This window comes from Glandiceps talaboti, chromosome 4, assembly GCF_964340395.1.
Source record: "Glandiceps talaboti chromosome 4, keGlaTala1.1, whole genome shotgun sequence".
NCBI lineage: Eukaryota > Metazoa > Hemichordata > Enteropneusta > Spengelidae > Glandiceps > Glandiceps talaboti.
This window is the reverse complement of record NC_135552.1, coordinates 7,680,733-7,702,041: the sequence shown is the minus strand read 5'-3', so window position 1 is coordinate 7,702,041 and position 21,309 is coordinate 7,680,733. Positions and strand designations below refer to the sequence as shown.

At 36.4% G+C, this 21,309-nt stretch overlaps 1 protein-coding gene across 1 annotated transcript; it reads left to right on the top strand.

Annotated features, from left to right (window-relative positions):
- The first annotated feature begins 70 nt into the window (after nucleotides 1-70).
- LOC144433899 (chondroitin sulfate glucuronyltransferase-like) lies at nucleotides 71-17,674 on the top strand. Its single transcript, XM_078122298.1, has 3 exons — nucleotides 71-908; nucleotides 9,452-9,597; nucleotides 16,235-17,674. The coding sequence occupies exons 1-3, from the start codon at nucleotides 185-187 to the stop codon at nucleotides 17,663-17,665; spliced, it is 2,301 nt and encodes a 766-aa protein (XP_077978424.1). The 5' UTR covers nucleotides 71-184; the 3' UTR covers nucleotides 17,666-17,674.
- Nucleotides 17,675-21,309: the final 3,635 nt, after the last annotated feature.

The following is a 21,309-nucleotide window of genomic DNA, read 5'->3' as shown; positions in this document are numbered from 1 at the left end:
CTTCGTTTCATTTCTGGGACTGCCAATAGAGGGTGCTATTCGTCAACAAACTAAGAGAGCAAAATGGACGACATCCGGAGGTGATGATGTGGCTACGTGGTCCGTCTTATGTGACGAATACTACGAGATATATAGCATATACTTGTCGTGATTATTTTTATTTGATTCATTTGTGTCGTAGAAGATGAAGTTCCTTCTCCGAGGCACGATTCCGTGCTGTTTTACTCGGGTTCGTCCGATCATCCCAATTGTTATTGGTGTGTGTCTCGGAATCACCCTCAGCTTACTGTGTTCTCCACTTCTAGACACAAACTGTGGTTTGGATAGTTTTGTGCACATCGGTAGAAGCAGAAAAACAACGGCTTATGTTGCAAATCCAGAGGAGAAAAGCGGTTTTAGTTATGCTCAGGAAGACTTCGAACCAGTTTTAATGACACAGAACAAGCCACCGGAAAAGAAAGTTGAAAAAGAGAAGACGAGAGTGGTTAGGACTCGTTACATTTCCTCTGAGCTGGGAATCAAAGAAAAGCTTTTTGTCGCAATCGTAGCCACGAAACAACTTGTGAATGAAAATTCACTCAGTGTAGCTTTGAACAAAACTTTGGCTCACTATGTATCAAAACTAGTGTTTTTCACGAATATCCGACCAGCCACTACACCAACCGCGTTGACAGTGGTCACCTTTCCAGACACACAGCCAGTCAACCAAATGTTCCACACTTGGAAATACATCTTTGACCATTATGGGAACGAGTACGACTGGTTCCTCATGATGCAGGACGATACATATGTCTACGGACATCGATTAATGGAGTTTGTCAACCATATGAGTATTGGTAGAGATTCTTACATGGGAATGCCTCAACATGATGCTGACATGGACATAACTTACTGCCAAAGTGAACCAGGTAAAGTTTAACAGTAGTGTTATTGTAAAATTGTGCGAGATTACTCACTCGCCTGACTGTTTCAATCACCTAGAGTCTAGCAACCCGTTACTGGTTTTCAAATGGAGGTGCTACTCACTAGATATGAAAGCCAATGACAAGTTTGTGCATGTGGGTTACTCGTTTGATTTGAAGTGGATTGATGAGTAAGCAATCACAAGGGAATATAAAATAGATTGTACGCCCCAGTAATGAACTCTTACAACCCACATGTGAAATTGTTCAAAATACCCCCCCCCCCCCCTCTCTCTCTCTCTCTCTCTCTCTCTCTCTCTCTCTCTCTCTCTCTCTCTCTCTCTCTCTCTCTCTCTCTCTCTCTCTCTCTCTCTCTCTCTCTCTCTCTCTCTCTCTCTCTCTCTCTCTCTCACACACACACACACACACACACACACACACACACACACACACTGGAGAGAACAGTGCTCGATGCAATATTAGTAGCAGAGCATTATAGACTTAATTCAAAAGAATAAAGACATTTACGTGTACATATTGACATTGTCAATCCCAATTTTATCAGTCGCCTGATGATCGCTGAGGAAGCGTGAAACTCCGAGTAATGACTTATAAGATCCTGAATTAAGTCTATATTGTATATATAATTCAATTTGATTTCTATTTTAAATTTTTTATATTAAATTTTTATATTAAATTTTTAATTTGACCAAGGCTACCTACTAACCTTTTGTCAACTACATTTGTACATGTACCATTTCTTACCTCAAATGGCAATTTGCAAGTGCATTTTGAGGCAGCCAACATAGTTCATAACAAGTGGGTGGATGTCTAGACATATAATTTCCCTACATGTGTATTTCCCCCACAGACTCAGTATTTCACCCACCTATTTTTTGCAATTACTTTATTATGTGGTAGTTTATTTTTAAAGCACGCATATATCAAATTCTTGATGCATGATAATTTGAATATGGTGAAGTAACATAAATATGACATCTCAAATTATTTTAGTAAAAACTTTCAACTTCGTCATTTATGTGATTGGTCACTGTAGTAATAGTAGATACATGTAGAGGAAAAACTGGAAGAAAATAAATAATGGGGTTACACAAAATGGGATAATTACTTGTGGTTAGTTCTTTTATGCATAGACCCTCCACCAGTCTATGTTCTATGCTATAATCCTGATACTAGATAAGAGGTGTGACTACCAAGACCTGTTTTCTTCTACTCACAGTATACACCCAGAGACCCAGTGACCAATAGTATTTTAGTATTTATTTGTTACCATAAATTTGTTTTTAAAATTGTATCACCATTCAGTGACCCCTGGGACTGTGTCTTCTACAAAAGACTTGTTATTCTTATTTTTGCGGACATGTCTGGTGGAAATGTTGATGTTTTCACCAATTTGTCAAACCCTAGCTACAGGGGAATCGGAATGAAAGCAGGTACATGTAGCTTTGTGGATAAGATTCAATTTGAATTATAAAAGGGGCTCATTGATTACAGTGACTGTATGTTTATCAAAAAACAGCTGTTCATACCTAGCTTTCATGCCTTGAATATAGATTTACTAAACCTGTTCTTATTGAGAGCCATAGAACCTTACTTTGTATTGAATTTTGACACTTTGCAAATTCTTTGATTGATTGATTGATTGATTGATTGATTGATTGACTGACTGATTGATTTATGCACATTCTCAAACTTGGTAATGTCACAACACCATTATTAAAAGCCAAAAAAAAATTTAAAAAAATGTGAAAGTATAAAGATTCTTTTTTTTCCAAAGTATTTCATCAAGTAGTGAAATCCTGTGAGTCATTTCTGGTATCTTTATTAAGTACATGTACGGGTATGTGTGCTATAATAGTATGACAAGGGCAAGTGTAGTAGATGTTGAACAAATTTAGTCATCAAAGGGTCAAGCAATTAACCAATCAATCAATCAATCAATCAATCAATCAATCACTCAATCAATCAATCAATCAATCACTCAATCAATCAATCAATCAATCAAGTCATTTAGAAAGTGCCAGTATCCAATACTTAGTAAATTTCAGAGATGTTGTATAGATTAGTTATGTGACACTGTCCTTGAGAATATTGGTAAAGGGTACAAGATGGTCGAATATAGTAATATATATTCATACATAAACTGAACGTAAATATGTATAGTCTATATAAACTAAAAATTCTGTTTCCTTGTTGTTTGGATAGATTTTATAATGCCAGGGAAATATTTAATTATAAGTTTACATTTCAACATATGGTCTGTTTCCGTGTCAAAATATCAAATTAGTATGAGATGCTAATAGCATACAGCTGGGAATAACTTGCACTCTGAAGTTATACAAATGAGAGAGAAATCAAACATTTCCAAAATACATTCATTTTTGAAATCAATTTGTTTGGTTTGGTTTATTTCAAATACTGGTAAATAGTTTGTATTCTTGTAGTATAACTTGGAATGTTTTAATTTTTTAAAATTTAAATTTACACATTTTAAATGGGAATTGTCCTTGTATGGCAATGTATGGATTATGTATAATGTATATCTGTCTGTGCATGTATTTCATACATGTATTAGTAGGTACATGTTAAAATTTGGAATCACCAAGACATGTTGACATTTATGTCCATGTCATTGTCAAACTTTGTACATATAACTTCTGCATTACAATACATTTAAACATAATTTCCATGTATAATATGTGTGAGATGCTATGTCTAGAATCATAGACACTGACAGTGGGCCTTCATTCTAGCACAGACCTCCACTGTCTATGCTAGAATGAAGGGAACAATAATAAATTTAAACTAATTGCAATTTGTAAGAAATGGTCACAGTTTAATCATAGACAGTGACCCGCCACTGTCTATGGTTTAATAAGGTTTCAAGCAATGGATGAAGTCTGTCTACAGGCTGGATCTGTGACTGTATTACACACACTGTAGTGCAGTCAAGATTCAGTCAGTTGGGTAGAGTATGGATGTATTAGGGAGACCCTGTGGGTAAAATACTAGTGTCTGGGACTTATATTGTAGATGGAGTCAAGTTGTTCAGGTTCAGTATGACTATGAAATGGCTACGTGTACATGTATGTATCCCATTCTGAGTAAACCTGAAAAGATGGCTATTCTACACTTCTCATAACTTAACTGAGCAGAGATGCTGGTACATGTACATGTACATGTAGAGTATACTCATTTTAAAAAGTACTGGTATGTGTGTCTGTGTGTTAGTGTGTTTGCCTGTAAAATACAAGTACATGTACTGTCTATCACCGCAACACGGTACCAGCAGAAATATATAGAGTAGACATTTGACTTTTAATGATGTATCGTTTTAATTTATCTGTCAATAGGATATTGTTGTAAGTTTTATAGCAAGGTTTACAGTTGTAGCAAGGTAGTGATCTTTTTCATGGATGGAGTAAAATAAACAATGATGGACTTGCATGACATGGCATAGTCAGCTGGGTTGTAATAGCTATACAGTAAGGGACGATTGCACAATGTCACACAAGCTCATTAAGTGAACTTTGGGGGGTGGGGGGGGGGGTTCTGTTGGCAGTGTGATTGCTGAACTTCATTTTCGCACTTCTAACAAAATTTTGACAGAAAATTTCCACTCTTTGAATGATACCAGCTTTTGTATTTACTACTGAGATGTTGATAAGTTGATAAAAATTGACTTCTACTGTGAGATATAGTGCTGGGTGTCTGGTAGTGTATGTATGTGTCAATCATTTTAACAATCACCAGTAAATTATGTTTATGGAAATGACTTGATTCTTTCATTTTCTGAAATACCATTCATTAATCAGTGAAGTGGTGTGATGACACAATTTTTTTTTTTAAATTCTCAACAAACCTGTCACTCAATCTACTATTTATGGCAGTTACTGTTCTTTTTATTTAGTACTTTAGAGCAAGTGTGTATGTGGGGCAGATGTCATTTGCTTGTTCATGATTGACTCTGCAGTGGTCTTCACTGATGTACAGGGAGGGTTATATTTGTGTTTCCCCAGGATCTGCAGACTGCATGTGTGGAACAAACATGGGAAAAAAAGAGACAGACATGAGGGTATTTAAGTGATGTGCACATTGACCAAAAACAATGCTTCTTTTTTTTTTTTTTTGGGGGGGGGGGGGGCTAATTGTGGAGTCGTGGCGACATGCATGTAGTATGTATGTCTGTGTATGTGAAATGCTTTTCCCAAGGTACATAGTACTTCCTTGCAAATTCTTTTTTCACTGTCTTTCTTGTTCTTGCTTCAGCTACTTTGTAAAACATGTGGATTATTTGTTTTAAGAAATTTGATGATCAATCCATGTTGGTCGGCTCATGTAAAATTTAGCAGTGAAAACAGTTGTACAGGTACATGTACTATAGCAGTGCTATAGAAGAAGTTGACCCACAACAAAAAAAAACAACAACAATGATCCTATGTACATTTATAATCTTTATGGCTCCAATGATAACATAACATAACACTAATGTGAGAACCTGTGGATTGAAATCCTGGCATTTACCTAAATGTATTCATCCTCAACCCGGTAGATTTCCACATGTTGAAAATTTGCCCCAGCTTTATTTAATCTATGTCCTCCATCTCTGGTTGCTAACATTAATATTTCTGACAAGTTATTGATTTTTAAACATAGACGTTTGAGTGAATGCAGTATTAGTACACATCACATCGTCATGATCAAGATTGTGTTACTTGTAACTAATAACCACTGGAAACCAATACCACAGTTGATACAGTAGTGTGTAGACACCGAAACGGAAATATTGACTTAGAGGAGAATGGAAAGAAAATGTGTAAATAACATTGGATCTGACAGTATGCAGAGAACTACATGACTGGCATACCATCAACTTTGTAACAAAAGTACTTGCACTTGTAGACACCTTGTGTGTGTAATCTACATAACACTTCTCACATTTTTTATTTAAGTATTACCTTAGGACTTTACTGTCAGTGTCAGCCATCTGTTTGTTGTACTGTTGATAGTTCTGTGATGCCATAAGGTGTTCAGAAGTTTCCAAAGTCAATTTACACACGGCAAGGGTTGAATAAATAGTCTGCATAGAGTACATTGTATTGTCAATTCACTGATATACGCAATGTACTGATGTATGGTGTATAGTACATCTCTTTTGGTAATATATTTGGCTTTGGATGGCATTAATACATAAGCTGATATAAAAATCTGATGTAGTGAAAGACGACTTGCTTTCTTTATTTACCTCTGTTTCCTTCATTTAGTGTCTTTGTTGTCAATTTTGTTGTTCCGGGGATGATTGTCACCTTCCCACATACGACCCTGTGTTAATGTACACTTCTTGAATCTTGAGCCATATCTGCCACATCAAATTTTAACCAGATTGGTTGATGCATTATCTAATAAGTAATATGTTATGAATCTTAATAATATTTATAGTATAGTATATTTTATATGACATGAAATAATATAAAACAAAAATACATTATCTAAAGTAAAAAAAAAAACCATATAGAAACAACAAAAAGTAGAGTATTGAATACATAGATAATAATGAATTAGAGAATTTTCCAAAGCTAATAGTGATAAAATCATCATTTGAACCCATTTTTCTTTTAAAATATTCTTTTTGAGATAATTTGAAAAACTTTGATGATAAATTTCAAATTTTCCTTGGTATCGTAGTCTTTTGATTGTAAATTATGTGCTGAGATCATAAGCTTAGTTATGCTGACTCTGTGCCAAATATTATGTTCTAGATTTGAGTCAAGTTCATGATTTTTTTTTATGATTATATAATATATCCATGGTAGTGTTTGTAGGGATCTCACAGAATAAAAGACAAAGCGAAAACCAAATTTTCAGCAGGTTTCATTGAAAACCAAAGCAAGTTTATTGTATCTTGTACCCATTAGATGTCAAAATGTTGACACAGTGTTTGACATGTACAGAATTAGCAACTCTCTACTGGAGTTGATAATATTGAAAATTTGTATAAGTTTATGCAGCAGTATGAAGTCTTATCAGTAATAGATAGGGTAAGACAAACATGGATTTAGAAGGTGTGAATTGGGGTGACCTTTGCAGTTCAAGTGAAATCATAGACTCAAAAGACATTGGAGTATTGTCTATTGGGTGCTGCAAGCAAAGTCTGAAATTACAAAATGTATGTGTCCCTGTCTAAAATACTTTGCCAAAATTACGAGAAAGGGAGTTGGATGGAGTTTTCAAAAATAAGTGACCATGGATGTAGTAGTGATACTTGGTACCACTAGTCAAACAAACAACAATTTACATATTGAACTTGTCAACCAAGTGAATTTGCATATATTGATAATTCACTGAAACAAATAAATGTATCTGCATTGTTTTACAATTACAATGTCTTGTTTTACCATTACAATGCATTGTTTTACAATTACAATGCCTTGTTTTACAATTACAGTGCCTTGTTTTACAATTACAATGCATTGTTTTACAATTACAATGCCTTGTTTTACAGTTACAATGCATTGTTTTACAATTACAATGCATTGTTTTACAATTACAGTGCCTTGTTTTACAGTTACAATGCATTGTTTTACAATTACAGTGCCTTGTTTTACAGTTACAATGCATTGTTTTACAATTACAGTGCCTTGTTTTACAATTACAATGCATTGTTTTACAATTACAGTGCCTTGTTTTACAGTTACAATGCATTGTTTTACAATTACAGTGCCTTGTTTTACAGTTACAATGCATTGTTTTACAATTACAGTGCCTTGTTTTACAGTTACAATGCATTGTTTTACAATTACAATGCATTGTTTTACAATTACAATGCATTGTTTTACAATTACAATGCCTTGTTTTACATAGTCTAGTTCCTGTACAGTATCGTTACCATTTATACCTTCACAGTAAGGCTTCACTCACTGTATAGTCAAGACCCTGATGGAATGTGTGTTGATTGAGGGCATTTGACCAGACTGTGGTTAGAACCACAGGCTGGTCATCAAGACTATGTTTTACAATTACAGTGTATTTGATTTCTTTGATTATTTTGATGCGTGAATTCAAGAGAGTGGATCTAGCAGGAAATGTGTGTGTACATGTATACAGGCTGGTTATGTGTTTGAATGAGCTACATCACAAGGAAGAGAACTGTACTCAGTCTTGTTTCCATGGTAATATCTAACACATTGTTTCTATTTGTGTACTCATATTATCAAGAGAAAAGAGAATCCAAGTGTTTACACTCAACTCTCAAAAATAAATTATTAGAAACCACAATGTTGACAGAGTTGTTGATACTGGACACACCTGTCTATAGCCTGAAGGAGTGCTACAGGCAAGGTTGTACAAGGCACTGTACAATATCTTACCCACAACTCTCTCTGATTGGTATGCTTGGAGGTTCCTTATTTTATGACTTTTTCAATAATCCATACTTTTCAACATTTTAAGCATAGAAATTAAGTTTAATTAATATGTAGCAAAAGTACGATTAGGAATAAAAAATAAAGTTCTAAATTTTGTACAAAAATGAACTAACAACTAAATTAAGCATGTGCTGTGAATAAAACACTTTTCACTGTCAAAGTGTCAATAACTTGGGTAGTCAGTGTGTATGATGAGTTTTAGTATGTAAATTTCTTTTGTCATACCTATTGAAATAAATCTATATCTTTGGCAAAGTCATAACAGGTGCATATATTTTCCTTAGTTTCGTCGCAAATATTCTGCATGTCTTTCAAGAAAGTCTGCTGACAAATTCCTAAAATTGCTACTCCTTCTACAATAAATCACTGATACCAGGACCGATGAAAATGGGTATTCAGAAATTCATCAGTGGCAATTCTACGATTGCCAAATGGAAAAAATGTTTTTACAAAACCCTATACACTGGTGAGATTTGTCTGACTTGAAGGAGATAATGTCCAACACTACAAATCAGAGAGAGTTGTGGGTAAAATGTTGTACTGTGCAAGGCGTTATCTTGAAAACTGATCGTAGTCAGACTTTACAATAATGACAACCAAACTCATGGCTTCATGAATGTCTTCCCCAGAAAAAAAGTTGTAGAGATACTTGAAATGTGCATAACATCCCAGTACATTGTATGTAAATTTGTGTTTGTGAAAATCACAGGATGGTCCCCACTGCAATGCACTGTACATTTGTAAGAACCTTGGGAGACCCCTGCACTCAGGTATACAAGGCGATGACTAGTTGACAATAATGAAAATGTTGTTGAATGTCCACACCATTTCCTACCATTCTCACACCAAACCTCTCCCCTCTCAGAAAGCTATTTATTCAAATATAACAGGAAATTGTATTGAAATGATATGCCCACTCTGTTTCTAATAATTTCCTATGGAAATTATCACTAGCTAATTTGAAACAATTATTCATTGTTATGCTCTCTTGTTAATAATAATATTGAAATAAGAAAGATAAAACAGTGTGACTAGCCTTTATCAAGTGTTGTGATGTTATTCACACTTAATTCACTGACCTTCTACCCTTTGATATTGTAACAGGTTTTATCATCTCAAGAAATTTGCTGTTGAAGTTTGGAAGTCATCTGGAGGAGTGTATGGGACAGTCATGGGCTAACCTGGCAGATTTAGAGTTAGGACATTGTATTGATTCACATACCAAAGTCCAATGCTCCGAACTCTTTGATGTAAGTACTTTCACCATTATTGAACTTGATATTGGCATTCTTATTTCTGCTATCTCACTTGATTAGTATGGACATTGTATTGATTCACATACATGTACCATAGTACAGTGTTCTGAACTTTTTGATGTAAGTGAAATTCAATGTTCTTGAATGTAATAGTGGTGTTCTTACTTCTGACTTGATAAGGCAAAAATAAATTGTTTCTTGTCAGTGCGCATCACTTAAATACCCTACTTCTTTTTTTTGTATTTGTTTGTCCAGTCCATGCAGTCTGCAGGTCTGGGGGAAAACACAAAACTAACCCTCCTTACATAATGATTAATTGCTACTGGGTTCAGTGAAGACAACTGCAGAGCCATTCGTAAACAAGCTAATGACATCTGCCCCACATACATGTACACACTTGCTGTAAAGTACTAAATAAAAAGAATTTAGTAACTGCCATAAATCATACATTGAGTAACAGGTTTGACAATTGTCAAAAAAAACCAAACAATTGCATCATCACAAATGTCCTGGCAGGAAATATTTTTTGTGTGTGTCCTAAGCAAGGTAATGTATATATAATACAGCAAAGTGAATGTGGACAATAGGATGCCAGTTATGTAGACATGTTAGTTATTCTGAACATTGCAGAGAAATAGTTGATGTGGAGATGGATAATCGGAACAAAAATGATGTAATGAACTGAACTGAACTGACAGAAAATAGATATTCTGAGGAGAACAAAGAAGATAACGAAAGATATAAAGTTTGTAATACTGTGCTCCCACACCCCTCAAAGCAGTTTACAACTACAATGTACTACTCCTGTGGTAGATCTAAGACAACACAATAGCCCATTATTCGTCCTCAACTTCATGACAGCTTACATGTATAATCCATTGCAGCAAGCTGTTTGGCTGTAAACACAGAGCATAAAATCCTTCACATAGCAACCTTAAAGTTTATCATACTACTACTAGGTCCTAAGTTATACAGCTTGAATGACTGAGACACAACTGTTGTTGAGATCTTACCCTAAGGCTTGAGCCAGTCAGAAACAAACAACAGTACTATGGTATGTGTATATTACATATAGATCAAATTGAAAATATAGTTTAGATGATACTGTGATAAGTAATTGAAGGAAACAGCGAAAGTTGTACTTTGTTTTAAGATGAATGATAAACATGAAATACAGTTGATATGTTTTGTGGTGTCTGGATAGTTGGTAGACATGTGCAATACTAGTATGTGTGTATGTCATCCTGCCACTGGCACTAGCCTAGAGACTCAATCTGGCTTTTTGGTTGAATTTTTGGGCAAATTATCTTGTCAAGCTAGATAGCCAAAGTCTCCAGGCTATTTGGGTAAATTGCATTGTCAAGCCAGATACAAGTCCCTAGGGTATTTGGGCAAACCACATTGTCATGCTAGATGACAAGTCTGTTGGTTCTTGGTAAGTGCTTCTTGTCTCTATAGTATTGCACTCTGTATTTATCTTATTATTTGTATCTCATATCTGTGTATGTATCTCACTCTCTGCCTGTGTACATGTTGGTCACTGTGTGGCTATATGTATATCTCACTCTCTGCCTGTACATGTAGGTCACTCTGTGGCTGTGTATGTATCTCACTATCTGCCTGTGTACATGTACATGTAGATCACTCTCTGGCTGTGTATCTATCTCATTCTCTTGCTCACCATGTGAGCCAATGATGAATCCAGTTTGATAGCACTGCTTTTAGTTTTCATTCATGTTAGCCTGAAACTTTGAAAGATCCAGTTGTTGTTTATGCTTATGTAATATGCTCACCAACAGTAAGTGGTTACATATGTAAGTGGACCATAGACCCTCCACCACAACCAAGGACAGTCACATGAACCTTTCAGACTACAAATGTACATTCATGTCTAATCTACTGCTAGTGCTATTTCACATGGCAAGACATGTCGTGCCATTATACCACAAGGAAAAGGAGGAATAATCAGTTTTGTCCTCATGATTTTCTGAATTTCTAATATTATTTTCTGTATATTTCAAATAAAATTTTAATTACTGTTTCCCCTCACTGTTTTTTTTTGTTCCTATCTCCTACCTGATATCACAGTCTTATCAGAGTTAATCAGCTTTGCATTAATTAGTAGCTTGCTAATTCCAGAACAAACTCACCTGTTATTTGCCCAATTAATATGCAGCAATGAGTGTAAACATCCACTGATCTGATGTGTACTGCCATTAGTAGTATCAGTAGATGTTTACACTCACTGTGCAATGTGTTAATTGGGAAATTAGCCCGTGAGTTTGTTCTAGGATTAGTAATCTGCTAATTAATGCAAAGTTGGTAAACTCTGATAAGACAGTGATAACAGTAGACAATAGGGGAAAAAAGTGAGGAAAAATCGCAAGAACAAAATAGATTATTTGTCCTTTACCCCATGATTATACTGGGTATAGTAGTGTTTACATTATTGGGGGGGGGGGATGATATAAGATTAAGTACTGCATGTCTAGACTTATATGAATGAACTAATTAAGTAAAGACAGACAAACAATTGTTTTCATCCTATTCAACAAGTTTCTAGTGGTATCATACATAATGTATGCAAACGCACATCGCTTCAAAGGAAATGCCGCAGTTGCGTATCCTGTTGGTGGAGGGTCTATGGTTCCACCCACTAAAGTGTGGTGCTAACCAAGACCATCCACCAACGTGGAGGGTCTATGTGCTAACACAGTCCTTGCCATTTTAGGCTACTATGCTTGGCAGGTTTCTACCATGCTGTGTTCTACCCACTAAAGCATGGTACTTACACAGTCCTTGTCACATTGGCAGCCATGCTTGGCTGGTTTCTACTATGCTGTGGGTTATACTTCCATGGTTCTACCCACTAAAGCATGGTGCTAACACAGCTCCCTGCCACCTACATGTAGGCTGCTATGCTTGGCAGGTTTCTACCCATGCTGTGTTCTACCCTGATCCCAGTATAGAGATAGCACAGTGCTAACGCCATCCTTGCCACCCAGGCTGCAGTGCTGACAGGTTTCTACCCATGCTGTGTTCTACCCACTAAAGCATGGTCTTTGCCACCTAGGCTGCCATGCTTGGCAGGTTTCTACCATGCTTTAAAAGTGGTCCACCATCCTTATTAAGTTTTAGTAATCTGTGAATGACAAAAATCATAATTATGCTTTCACATGAAGAGAAATGACTGATCACAATGTACATGTGCGTATGTCTTAAAATATACATATCAGACTGAGTGTGTTCCAATTTTGTAGGCATGCATATTATATGCTGATCACAATGCAAACCAAATGCAAATTACTTTGTTATTTATATGTTAATTAAAATGCAAATTAGCCACCATTCTTACAACCCATGCTAGGGATAACATAGTGTTGCTGCTAGACGTTCGGGCTTTCTTTCGATGCTATAACTATAACTTAGGGAACGAAGTTCGCATGTGAGGGCTTGCCCGAACAGTCTAGCGAATGTCATTTTCAGACCGGACATTCCATTGAGATTACGATAAGCGGTGGGTTGGGCCATATATGCATATATATACTTTAATATATTCAATCTCTGCATGCAGGTGTTGACAAACACATTTAAGTCATTACTATGTCTTATCAGTTTATGGTAATTGTATTTGATGAGTGTGTAGACGTTGTCATTCACACATTTTAGTTAGCGTTGGTGGTTATTTTTACAAGCCCCTCCTTAAGATGAATATGCATGAAAATTTAGCTATTGTCCTCTGTTTGTGCTTGTCGCTAATACGGTTCTCTGATTGGCAGTTATTTATATCCTGATGACATTCGCTAGACCTCGGATGTTCCATCCTCGATAGCGTTGTTCGGCTGTGTGTCGTATTTTATCAGAAAAACATCCGAGGGCTAGCTGATAGCCTAGGGATAACACTGAGTAATATAACTTATAAGTATCTTTGGACAACAAAGGTTATAACACAGTCAAGCAGTGTAATTCAGTAAATAGCATTTAGCTTTGGATTTGTCTTCGTCCATCAGAATGGTCACCTTGAAATCCATAGTAACAACTGACCACTAATTGTGGGATCAAGATAAATAAAAAGAAAATTTAAAAATCTCTTTATAAACCCATATCTCCCAAGAAGTCCAGTGAGGGCCATCTCTCATGAGATGAGAGTTAATGTAGGAGGGAACTGGAGTACCTGGGGAAAACCGACACTCTTCTTACTTGCAGCGTGGTAAATTTTAATCAAACCCTGAATGGGTTCAAACCCCGGCGGCAGTGGTAGGCAAGTGGTTTAACCACTCAGCCACTGACAACCTTGAATGGGTTCGAACCCCGGCCACAGTAGTAAGAGGCAAGTGGTTTAACCACTCGGCCACCGACAACCCTGAATGGGTTCGAACCCCAGCCACAGTGGTAAGAGGCAAGTGGTTTAACCACTCGGCCACCAACAACCCTGAATGGGTTCGAACCCCGGCCACAGTAGTAAGAGGCAAGTGCAGTGGTTTAACCACTTAGCCACCAACAACCCCAAAACCCAGTGCATTGCTGTTTACTATATTGAACTACTTGTGTGTTATGATTCATTTGAATGAAAGAAGCTGATGAACATTTTTGGCCAGAAGTAACTTTGTTTCAAATTGATTTGTTTCTGCCTTATAATAGAATGACATAAATCACTGTTAGCCCAGAGAGAGTTGTTTTTGGCATTCAAATCTAGTGATCCTCCATTTGAATTGAAAACCATTGATGCATCTCTAGGCTTTTATCATTGTACCATTTAAGCCAAAAGTATATAAATGGGTCACTATCACAAATATATCTATAGACTAGTACACCTTTTGACAAGGTCTATGATAGGTATTCCTTGTAAGCCTACATGTACATGTACATCATAAATTGTAACTATAACCATATTGCCATAGGCAGTGATGTTTGTTTCACTAAGTGGCCATATGATATACAAAATGTACATTACAAAAACATGTCTTTTAAGCCCTACAAAGTACTAGTATTTCTTGCAGTTAGATGAATAACAACACTCTGTGCAGGCAAGTTTGCTGTGTACACAGGCATCAAGTTTAGGTAGTTCATTGTAACTTTCAAAACAATGAGATTACTTGAAGTTGTAATGGTATCCATATTGCCTTAGGTGCATGGTCATGCTTGTTGTGACTTGGTGGCCGTACACATAATAAATGTGTTGTAAGCTCTACAATCTATTTCTTGTAGTTAAACTAATAACACCATGAAATATTGTCCAGTGTACAGCAAGTTTATGTGGCCACTGGCATCAAGTACATGTACTTCTAGTATTTCATTGTAACTTTCAAAACAATGAGTTTACCTCAAACTAAGTAATGGTATCTGATTGCCCTTAGGCAGTCATCATTGTTACTGTGATTGGTGATATACATAACAAAAAAAGATCTTACAACTTGTTTCTTGCAGTTACAAGAATAACATAGCAAAGTTATTCTTAACATGCGGCATGTCATGTGTGGCCGGCTACCGACTGACATCAAGCATGACCATTTCATTGTCACATTCAAAACATTTCAATTTACCTAAAACATAGCCCCTGTATTTTAAGAGCTATATGCCTGAAATTTCTCCTAATCATGCCTAACAACACATTACAGCTATTCTTCCCTGAAGGAGAGAATAGATTTGTATTGCCTTGCATCAATGTAATCGCTTCTTCAACACTAGGGCGCTGCTCTTGTGATGGCCATTCAACAATTTCCAAATTTGTTTGGACGAATAAAGATTATTATTATTAATCCCTTTGAGATGTCTGACTTTGTTTAGAAAAACAAGCACCATTGACTGGATGTACATGTAGTCTTTTATTCTGATATATACAAACCATACAACCAAATTTAGCTGAAAGTAAAAGTTACTCGTCATCTTTAGCAATCTAAATATGTCCACTGGCTTGGTGAGTGTGATTCCGTTGATGATAGATTAAGATTGTAGAGTTACACATCATACCAGTTGAAGGCTACTATGTATTACTTGTAGACATATTTAGACAAGTATATTAAAGTCACACCAGTCTACCTGTCTATATATCCACCAATCTGTTAGTTTGTGAGTAGACCCACTCTGCTATATTTCTGCCTATGCATTTTCCTCTCTGTAAAAATGTGCTTTTCTACATGTATAATGCCTACATGTAGTATAATTTCATCATCTGCACGCACTGAGCCCCACCTACATGTACCTACCTACCCAACTGTCTATCTACCTACACCTTACATACCTCCCTTACCTACTGACACCACTTAGCCACCTACCCACCTACATTTACCTTCTAGCCTAGAGACCTGGTTATCTAGTTTGGCATTGTCACACTGAATAGCCAAAGTCTTTGGGTCACCCACCAACTCACCCATACACCCACTTTCCTACTTATCAGTTTGTCTAAGGCATTGCGGAAAGTTTACCCAACAAAAGAGTGTATTATAAAGATGGAACCCACGACCGTACAAATGCCTTATTAGAATCCAGGGCATGACATAGACACTGTGTAGTTTACAAATTAAAAAAAAAATATGAAAATATCTTGCATCATTACAACTTTGATTTGGTCATTTATCCCAGTACTAATTTCAAGTAAACAATAACATTCTCTCTCATGTTTTTGTTGCAGGATTCTGTGTTTAAAACATTCAATTTACATCACAAGAAACCATCAGATGAAACACTGAAAGAAGCCAACCTGAACCGAGCATTGACGGTCTACCCTGTCAGTGAACAACAGTCAGTCTATTTCCTTCATACTCACTTCTCACAACTGGAGTTAAGAAAGACCTACAAACAAATTAGTCAGTTACAGGTGTCAATCAAGAATGTGAGTAAATATCTACCAGGTGGAGAGGCAGCATTGACATGGCCGATTGGCTACCCACCACCGTACAAAGCGACGACACGTTTTGATCTTTTAGTATGGGATTACTTCACCGAGACGCATCTTTATGGTAGCACAGAGAACGAACCCAAGCTACCACTCCTTGGAGCAGACAAAATGGATATTGATGAAATCATCAAAACAGCTGTTGAGAGATTCAACGAAAAATACAACGACATTTTCACCTACCACAGTCTGATAAATGGCTACAGGAGATACGATCCCACCCGAGGAATGGAATACACGCTAGATATCGCACTCAAGAAGAAAGCCGATAAAAAGATTGTGCATAAACGATGTCAGATGTTGCGGCCGCTAAGTAAAGTTGAGATTGTACCAATGCCGTATGTAACAGAGAATTCTAAAGTTTATATCATTCTGCCTGTACAGATTCATGAAAGAGAGCAGTTTAAAGTGTTCCTGGAAAACTATGCTAAAGTCTGTTTAGAGCCACATGACAACACCGCCCTCGCGGCAGTCTTCATTTATCAACCAGCTGAAGCCAAGAAAATGAAAGAAAATGATGTGTTTAGTGAACAGAAGTCATTACTTAGTTATTATGAGAAGAAGTACCAAGGAGCTCAGCTGCAATGGGTCAGTATCCAAACCAATGTTCCATCACCGTTTTCTGTCATGGAAGTTGCATCACCAAAATTTCCTGAAAATACCCTGATGTTTCTGTCGTCAGTGGACTTGATATTGGCCAACGAGTTTCTGAATAGAGTACGGATGAATTCTATCCAAGGATGGCAGGTTTTCTTTCCAATGGCATTTTCCCTCTATGATCCAGACATAGTGCATAGAAGTAGTACCAAGAGTGAATCAGCCAAGATGGATGTTATACGTGACAATGGCCACTTTGATACCTACATGTATGAATTTGCAGGCTTCTACAATTCAGACTATATAAAGGCAATCAAAATATGGCGTCAAAAATACCCTAAACTAGATCGCATGCATTCTGACACTGACTTCTTCAACATGTTCTTAAACTTAGACGTACATGCATTTAGGGCCGTGGAGCCATCTTTAAAACGGGCATTCCATCCCAGGGTATGCAACCCAGTTCTTAGTGAAGATTACTATAAGCGTTGTCAACAGAGTAATGCAGAAGGTATGGGATCAAGATCTCAATTAGCTCGGTATCTTTTTGATCAGGGAGTCCTCACATGATATGTCAACTGGTATGGGATTCAACCCCCCCCCCCCCCACCACCACCCCCCCCCCCCCCCCCAGCAATAATAAGATAGACCATTCTTGCAATCCAGTGATTTCTAAACATAAAGTGGACACATTTTCCAGGACACTACCATTTTTTGTTGGGGATGGAGGATGAGTAAGCAGGAATTTTTTAAAAGATTGATAGTATGATCTGATGTGACATTTAAGATTCAAACACTTGGGGATGGGGTGGGGTGGGGTGGGGTATGGCACATGGAATATTTTTGTTCTACGATAACGCCTGACTCCAGACTCAGTTTTATTTTTCAAAATATATGCCAAATGCTACTTGTACTTATACGTGATCTTGATCTTGAGATCAAAAACGACAGAAGTTTAAAGGAGGTTTTCAAATATACATGTGGGTGATAGAGGTAGGGGAATAGGTCGATGACTTGGTAACTTGTGTATGGGATCAAAGGAAAGGTGGTTGGACTTAAGTAGATTCTGTTTTACCAGAGGGCTGGGATGAGTTGGAGGAGGGCATGATCTGAGTGTATATGTATTGGGGGGGGGGGGGGGGGGGTATTACCTGAGATCATGTGTTACTGTATTGTTTGGAAGGCTTGCTTAAACTGAGTTTATGTGTATTCATACAGTCTTTTTGTATAGATGGTCAAGATGACACACACTCAAGTAAAGACAACTCGGGTCCTAAAGTAATACAAAATGTATGGACAGCTACATTTTTTTTGTATCTTTCATTCAAATCAAGCTATGGAGTGAAATTACCGATACATTGTTTGTATTCTAACAACTTACATACAAATGCTATCTTACTAGAATTGCAATTTCTTTTTCTTTTTCATACTTGTCTTTTTCTCTTTTCAAATTGAACATTGTTCTTAACCCATAATACCCCTTTTAAAACTTCTCTGTATGAAATCAGCATTGATACCCATCAGGAGACATCTAATCCTAATCCTGACCTTTCTGGTCTAGTTTCCACAGGGTATATGCTGCAAACTAGTATTAGTTCAGTATGTATGGCAAGGGACAGTCTTGTTCAATTATGTACAACCAGTATATATGTAATGCAACATAGTGAACATGCATTTGTTTGCAAACAACCTCCCCCCCCCCCCCCCCCCCCCCCCCCCCCGGTAGACCAGAACAAGGTAAAAAAAAGGATAAAACTAAAAAAAAAGCATCAATGTATAAGTAGGGCTAAAACATTTCATTTGCCCTCTTACTCCTATACTTGTCTCTAAGTAAGAGTAAATAACTTTTGTACAAATTATGCTAATGCAGGGTTCACTACCATTTAAATTGCCAGGAAACAGTTATTTTTTCCTTTTATCATTTTTATAGTTTTCTGTGAGATCTTACAAATGTTGAATGAAGTTTTATGTCATTTCTGTTATCAAAGTGCCAAGGCAAACAGGGAGATATAGTACTTGCCAAAATATCAATTTGGACATTGTGTGTGTGTGTGTGTGTGTGTGTGTGTGTGTGTGTGTGTGTGTGTGTGCGCGCGTGTGTGTCTGTCAGTCTGTTTGTATGTATGTATGTATGTATGTATGTATGTGTGTGTGTGTGTGTATGTGTGTGAGTGTGTGTCTGTCAGTCTGTGTTTGTTTGTATGTATGTATGTATGTATGTATGTATGTATGTATGTATGTATGTATGTATGTATATGTATGTATGTATATTGTATGTATGTATGTATGTATGTATGTATGTATGTGTGTGTGTGCATGCGCGTGTGTGTGTGTATACTAAATTTCCTCGTTTTACATACATTGAAACGACATTACGTCAGCATTATTTATTCCTTTTAAAAAAAAAAGCACATATTCTGATGTCAATTTTAACTATTTTAAAAATAATTATAAAATATAAAGACTATGTATGTTAAATTACAATATAAAATATATGTGCAAAACACGAAAGATATCTTTCTAATGGGCATTGTTGTCATAATATCCATGTTTCTGTGTAGTTTTCTTTTCCCATGATGTAGAAGAGATGAGAGTTGATAACAAAGGTCATTTGGTCAAATTGCAAATGATCAAAACCAAGTCTCACAAATGAGAGATAATATACAATGTACATATTAAAGGCAAAAGTTTATAAATAGTGTAAGGTACTGTAAACCTAGATATTTTCGCTACTAGAAAAAAAACACTAACTTTCACTAATTACCAGACTGATACATTGTGTTCATGTACAAGAAGGCATTTTAGTCACTACTAATGTTTGAATATTTGTTTTCCAGCAAAATATGCGAAAATAAAGTCTTCAGCCAAAATTTCCAAGTTCACAGTACATTCAGCAAAATACAAATGCAAGAATGGCCCATGATTGAAATTAATAGAATGTTTTGGAGGTGTTACTCTAAATTTACCAATAATTTGATAATTATGTACATTATACTGAAAAGAAATCGTGAAATCAAGAAATGCTTTGTACTAATTATATGGTTTTTACTAAATTAACCCGTTGAAATATTTAACAAAAATATGTAGCAAAGTGCTGAGTGTTGATGATTGCGTGCATATTTAAAACAAAAGAGAATGAATGACTAGCGTGAATAACTAGTGTGTACATGTAGTACTGTAATACAGAAATGATTTTTATGCGCCTAAAGTTGAAATATCATAGAGTACCGACCCAAAGAGATATATATGTATTGGTAGTATGATAGTCCTATGTAATCCTTATGGTTCCAATGACAAGATAATATTAATGCAAGAACCTGGGATTGAAAACTTGACCTTTAAAACCAGGCAGGAAAAGGCAGATTAGCTATGGGTTTTCCCATCGTTGCAAAACCATGGCCTCTTTTACGACACCGTCCAGAATGTGCCGTTATTTCACAGTGAGGCAGAAGAAATAACAGCTCTGGTTTGCCAGAATGGGGTTTTCCCTCTTGAGCTTGTGTGTGTATAGAATTATGGTAATCAGACCTCAGCTGATTTGTTGCGAGCTACATGTAAAGTCATGATGCAATTCTGACTCAACAGAACTGATGTTCTGTCTATTATGACAGCCGTGTTCCATCCATCGAGAACATTTTAGTTAATACGTATACTGTCATATTAGTGTAGTCCCTATACGGTATCATTACGATTTACACCTCCACTCACACATTAGGCTGAAGAACTTGGGTAGCAGTAGTGAGTGGAGGTGTAAATCGTATAGGGACTAGACTAGGGTGGCAGGGGATGTGGGAGTTCACACTTCAAGTGGACTGAAAATGGGTGAAAGTTGAAAGGTCGTGACTGAATGTGAAGGCTATTTGAATGACAATTTTACTTTTAATGATACTCATGACTAGCCCAGAGACTTGTGATAGTCTTACTATTGCTAGCCATTCAAACTAACAACTAACAATAATAAGACCACAAGTTTATGGGCCATCTCATGGCAGATTATTTTATATGTTGCCTTTGTTAATTTTTTCTCTCACTAATTTCAAAAGAAAGATATTGTAATTTTATATTATTGTCATGTTGACATGCTTGCTATTTTGTTGTTGAAAAAGTTGGGTCAGTCAAAAATTACAACATAATGCTTGGATTGATTCTCATTCAAATATATTACATCTATATGTACATGTACACTACCTCACTCCCATAGTACCGATATTGCC